General features: G+C 33.3%; 1 protein-coding gene across 1 annotated transcript in view; it reads left to right on the top strand.

Moving 5' to 3' along the window:
• The window catches only part of LOC117120284, a 53,833-nt gene extending 47,616 nt beyond the window's left edge, over positions 1–6,217 (top strand). The window contains exons 33-42 of the mRNA XM_033265297.1: positions 28–144; positions 394–510; positions 920–1,025; positions 1,571–1,678; positions 1,885–1,956; positions 2,098–2,169; positions 3,034–3,105; positions 3,322–3,390; positions 3,979–5,018; positions 5,456–6,217. Coding sequence (XP_033121188.1) covers positions 28–144; positions 394–510; positions 920–1,025; positions 1,571–1,678; positions 1,885–1,956; positions 2,098–2,169; positions 3,034–3,105; positions 3,322–3,390; positions 3,979–5,018; positions 5,456–5,970 — 2,288 coding nt within the window. The 3' untranslated portion in view covers positions 5,971–6,217. The remainder of the gene's footprint in view (positions 1–27; positions 145–393; positions 511–919; positions 1,026–1,570; positions 1,679–1,884; positions 1,957–2,097; positions 2,170–3,033; positions 3,106–3,321; positions 3,391–3,978; positions 5,019–5,455) is intronic.
• The last annotated feature ends 313 nt before the right edge of the window (positions 6,218–6,530 follow it).

The raw sequence follows: 6,530 nt of genomic DNA, 5'->3' as shown, positions 1-6,530 counted from the left end.
CATTAATTGTATTCTATCACATTGAAGAGGATTTCCAATGTCCGGATTACATGTTCAAATGTCCTGATTCTTACTGTATACCAATGAGACGACGATGCGACTCTGTGTGGGATTGTCCAAATGGAGAGGATGAGAAAGACTGCTGTAAGTAATATTTATTTTCTCAGTACTTCCATTTTACAAATAATTACAATTTGAAAGATATACCAATCAATGTTGTTTCTGTTGCCTATTCATCAATGTAACATTAACAATCAAAGAATAATGCTTAAGTAGGATGGAAATGGATCTGTCTGGGTATCATTCAACTTAACAACTGAATAATCAGAGCCAGGAATATGCGAATGTAAAACAATCCTTTCTTGAATGAAATGAATGATTATTTTATTCCAGCTTCATATTCTTGTGCCAACTACTATCATTGTCGCGCTTCCAGTCAATGCATTTCTCCCCAGGAGGTATGTGATGGAGTTAGAAACTGTCCGTCGGGTGATGATGAACAGTTTTGTGGTAAGTTGATTAATAATAATGAAGATGATAATAATAATAATAATAATGATGATGATGATGATGAGAGTGATTATGATGAGGATGATGATGATGATATGATGTTAATGATAGTGATTGTGATGATTATGCGGAGAAGGAAGATGAAGGGGCGAATTAAAATGATGATAATGATTAGGATGATGATAATGATGACTAATGAAAATGACAGTGATGATAACAATGATGATGATGCTGGTGATTGTGACGGTATTGATGATGATGGAATAGTGATGGTGATGTGAAGAGGGATGAGGAGACTGATCACATTTGTGGCTTCAAATTCAATCTTAATTAGCTGTACATTTTCAACTATATTCGTATTGTTTTATTATTCCACATTCTAATGATATTTGAATACATTCTCTCTCAGATATCTCTTGCCCCTCAAGCTGTACGTGTTCAGGATTTGTAGTGAAATGTTCCTCTACTATAACTACTGCTGATTTGGAACTTCTTCCAACTTCTGTCAGATATTTGTAAGTAAACAACATCCATTTAGGCCTATAAAATAATCTGTTCACGACATACTATAAATACTATTCATAGGTTTCATTTATTTGTCTTTGTTTGATTGTCTTCGTGATAACAGTTCAACATGCAACATCGTTCATTTTCAATCAATGTTTTTTCCATGTTCAAAACTTTCTTCTTCATTAAAAACAAACATGTCAAAAGGTCAAATTACTAAAGTATGGAAGGTGCAAAGAGCATTCAAACCAAATTATATTACGCCCTCTATCGTATTGATTTTCTTCATAACATACTCTCATTTCCATCTTTCTTACAGTGTTTTAATAAAAATATAAGCGTATAAGCTTCAACAACTTCTTTTTATGTAACTCAACTTTTCCTTGTGCTAAATACGTGTGGTTCACCACGTAGAACCAAAAAACCACAGTTCTTTTCAGAACTATCTACGTGCTGTACCGCAACCATGCAAACAATATTTTGTACTCATCCTCTAAAACGATAATATCATGTAAAATGAACGTTAGATGGTAACTTTGTTCTTTATTTGTAGGGATTTAAGTTCGAATCTACCAACCGCTTCAACAGAAGGGCGAGCGAAAAGAACAGTCATTGATGACTTCTTACTTATTCTTAATAGATTTCCCTTTCTTCATACACTGTAAGTATCATTCTTTACCATTATCATTTATATAATAATGCTGATAATAATGATAGGCCTATTGATAATGATAATGATGGGGGTGGGGGTAGGGTAGAAACCAGTCTCACACCCGCTTAATACGGGCCTGTAAAACTCCACCAATCAATCAGAAATTGGTTAATTATCTGTGAATTTGTGTTCAACAAACCTATTTCTTTTTTCAGGGATCTGTCAAATAATAGTATAGAAGTTCTTTTTCCTGGTCAATTTTCATCACTTGTCAATCTAAGAAAACTGTAAGTTTATCATATGAAAATATTTTACTTGTTTAAACCATTAATAAATCTGTATACAGTATGTTTTATTATCAAACTGTTTATTTTTAAAATTCAGTCCATAAGTGAATACTATTATAATGAACAATATTTATTTTTTAGGAACCTTTCTCGCAACGCTATAGATTTCTTAGAAGATCAGACGTTTGAGGGACTCAAAAACCTTAGCATTTTGTAAGTATAGGGCTGTATCTTGTTTATCTCTGTTCTGCATAAGTGCTTCGAAAGCTAGTGCTGTTCCGTACTACAAAGCAATCCAAACGGTTCATCTCACAACCGAATAACATGAATTGAGATCTGTAGCACATGCAAGGGCGCAGATCTGTTTTGGAAGGTGGGGGACAGTCATTAAAAATTTAATAATAGTACCCCAAGACTAGATGGCCGGAAATTACAGTTTTATTAGTAAAATCCATCATCATCACATCACCACTATAGTCAGAATGAAGCGCCAACACATTTCTTATGATCTTTTATTAGCGATTTTTGGCAATCATAGAGATGTACAGTAATTTATCTTTGTGATGTACCATAGAAAATAAAACAGAAAAAACATTGTGTTTGATGTATTCAAGTTAGTTTACCTAATTTATGTGCCGAAAACCAATCTTATCTTTGCACGCCTTTTCTCATACTTCTTAAATTATGATAAAGGGACGCGCACTCGATTCGTGTATTTAATAGGTAATTCAGGGGTTTATGGGCAGAGATACCGGTATCTTGCTATAAGGTAAGATGTACTCTGGCTGTTACAGCGCTCATCGAATCATTTATGCAGTTATTTCAACAATTTTCCGGCATCTTGACTTATGAAATTACATTGCGGTCGAAAAGTGGGGGACCAACCTCCTTAAAAATATATAATTATAGTATGACATAGGCCTAACTTTCTTATACAGTATGTGTTGTTGATTTTATTAGTTGTTAAAAAGATCAAAAGTATGCAATACTGTTTTTTTAAATATCAAACATGAACTTATAAATTTCCTCATTGTATTATTATAAATGTATTATATAATATTCATTTTTTATTTATAGGGACTTGAGTTACAATGGTCTTGAAAAAATTGATAGATATGTATTCATGGACATCAACAACACAAAGCAACTGTAAGTATATAATTATATGCATAGGCCTATTACTGTATGTACTCATTAGTCATAAATGTTAAATAATTCAGATAAGAATATAGTATTATTATACCTGATTATCATTAATGTTTTTATTATGTTTTTCGTCAATATTTGGTTTCTCATATATCTTTTTTGTTCTTGTTTATCTTTACATTCAATTTGCAAAATTAAAGTTATTATTATTGTTTTTAGTTACATTGAAGGCAACGACATCACTGATGTAGATCTTGATACCTTTATATACTTGGAGCTTGATGTCCTGTAAGTCTATGTTGATATATTTATTATATGTCTATTTCGTGAACCGATATATGCCAGTTTTTTGACGAAAATAATGGTAAGTGTATATTCGCTTACAGCAAAAGGAAAATAATTAAGGTTAGTTTCCTAACTTTGATGCATTTATACACTTGGGTCAGACGATTCCATTATTCAGTGGAGGTACGTTCCTTATATTAAGGAAGTTGGCATATGTCATATATGTATATGTATTCACAAAATAAACCAACATCACATTTAATTTGTGTAACTGATTGTATTATGTCGATAAACTAACTATAATAGCTTTAACAGTGTTTTATTATTCAGGTTTTGTGTATTTAACTTGTATTCGTTGTTCAGTATATCAATATTAGTTGGATGTAATCAATTTTTAACATTATTTATTATTTATTTATATATTTATTATTTATATTACTATTATACTTTTATTAATAATATAGTGTCATTTGTTGTACTATATTTATTATTTGCATTTTACTTATACATTTATATTTATATATGTATATATATATACATATTTATAATTATTTAATATTAAGTTCAATTACATAATGTTATACTTTACAGGGAGTCTGATGACTACATGTTCTGTTGCATAGCTACGGCTACATCATGTCTTCCAGAACCAGATGAGTTTTCTTCTTGCAAAGATCTGATGCGAGAAAGTGTTTTACGAGTTTTTATCTGGATTTTAGGCCTCAGTGCTTTAATAGGAAACTTTTGTGTATTTCTGTGGAGATTGAGAATTAAGGAGAAAAACAAAGTCCAGGGATACTTGATTCAGAACCTCGCTGTTGCCGATTTCTTCATGGGTGTCTACTTGCTGATCATTGCATCGGCAGATATCCACTATCGCGATAATTATGTGATTAACGCCAGTGCATGGAGAGGAAGCAAGTTATGCAGTTTTGCCGGGTTTCTGTCGGTGCTATCAAGTGAGATGTCAGTGTACATTTTAACGGTGATCACTGTCGACCGCTTTATCAGTATCGTTTTTCCGTTCAGCAGATTCAAGATGCGATCAAGAGGCGCTATCCGTGTCCTTGCCATTGGCTGGATATTGGTATTTCTAGTGAGCATTATTCCAGCAATTAACAGCGAATACTTTGATCAATATTACGGTATCAATGCAGTGTGCCTCGCACTTCCCATCACGCACCAGGAACTTCCAGCTCCTGCATATTCAATTTTTTTCTTTCTAGGAGTGAATATGGTTAGTTTTATTATTATTGCCGTTTGCTATACAACAATGTACATACGCGTCAAACAATCAGCAGCTAAGTTAAAAGACAACGTCATAAAGAATGACAGCAAGAAAAAGGAATTGAAAATGGCGACTAAAATGGCGGTGATTGTTTTAACTGATATGTGCTGTTGGTTACCAATTATCATTATGGGAATTCTTGCTCGCAGTGGCGCTATTGAAATACCCGGTGATGTTTACGCTTGGACGGCTGTTTTTCTTTTACCTTTGAACTCGGCTATTAACCCACATCTCTACACAGTCTCTTCATATATTACTTTGGAGAAGAAGAAAAAGAAGAAGGTAACGTCTAAAGTTACAGGTTCAACACCACTAAGTACTCCTCAGCCCATGAAAAAATTAAGTAAGTGTAATATTATGCTTAACAGTTACTCATTTTTGTGTACGTTGTAGATTTTTTTGTAGGCCTATTGTGGAAGAAGGCGTTTCATGATCAGTTATGAAAAACATGATTATAAATTCCTTACAGCATATTATCTGTTTATAGTTTACTGTAAATTACTGTATAGATTTGCACATTTAAACAATGGGGCTTTTCTCTAAACCCCACCACCTGAATGTTGTTGCTAAACGACATCGTAAACATACAGTACCTGCGTTTGCGGGACATCTCGTGTGGGACAAGAGCGTATGCCTGGCTTTGTTTTTTTTCTGTTTGGTCAGTTGTTATGTTTGATTGACATTCTGGTGGAAAGGTCCATTATTTTTATCTCTATTTCTGCTTTTTATATTTAAGAGTGTAGCTTTAACTAACTTCATTTGGCTTTTTCTTTCGTCAAGATAATATTCCGATGTGGGTTGTTCCTGAGAATGTACAAAGGAAAAGACAACTGCTTCCATATTTACGAGAATCTTCAAGCCAGGCCGTAACCATAGCTACCAGATTGAAAGAGAGTGAAGGGGGTGGAGTTAAAGATGAGGAGCTAGCATTAATCGAAAAAAAATATTTGGAAGCAATAAATATCATTAGGAATTGCCAGAAAGGGCCGAGTAATTTCATTAAAGATGAGAAGCCAACTTTTGAAAATGTAAAACCCCCTACCGAAGATTACCTCCTTAAAACTGTTGAAGATGACTTTTGTACAGATGATGAAGCAGACAATATAATTAAAGGCGATACAGAAGATATTATTATTAAGGTTGATGAAGAAGACGCCAGTAAATGCGATGAAGATGACATCAGGAAAGGTGATGAAGGTGATGCCAGTAAAAGTAATGAAGATAATGAAAGTAAAACTAATGAAGAGGGTGTAATGATAGAAAACAACGAAGACACTGCCGATACAACGTTTTAGAGGTCAACAACAAACAGTTACGTAGTTTCAACTGCGTATGTCTATGCCGATACAACGTTTCAGAGCAGCTCAACGGGAAGCCGTTTTGAAATTTCTGCGCATGTCTATGCCGAAGGTCATTCAGCATGGGACCTATGTTAATCTTATTTGCAAAATGTATGCAATATACATAATGTTCAGTATAAGACTGTGTAAATACTGATTGAGAAAACATGTATAATCAATTTAATTATTCATTTATTTTATTCAGCCATTAAAGCCCCATTCCCGGCAAAATTTCACTAAAAATGACATTTTTTAGAAAATATGCATTTGCATTACTCCAATTATTATAAATCATGGAAAAATTTTGGCATGAATTTTAGTTTTACGCAAAAGAATAAAAAAAATGAGAAATACAGACTATTTCTCATAGAATATTACCATTTTCTCGACGAATTCATCGTTACTAGGCAAATTCAGAGGTTGTAGATCGCATCCACTGGAATACTCTCGCTTTTATGTATACTTTATAGTCAATAAAGTGCGCCCTCTCTAATGAGAGTCTCTTATACACATCT

The sequence above is a fragment of the Anneissia japonica genome, unplaced genomic scaffold, assembly GCF_011630105.1.
Source record: "Anneissia japonica isolate Jap-2015-1 unplaced genomic scaffold, ASM1163010v1 scaffold250_len512249_cov173, whole genome shotgun sequence".
Lineage (NCBI taxonomy): Eukaryota > Metazoa > Echinodermata > Crinoidea > Comatulida > Comatulidae > Anneissia > Anneissia japonica.
This window is presented reverse-complemented; position numbering and strand designations above follow the sequence as displayed.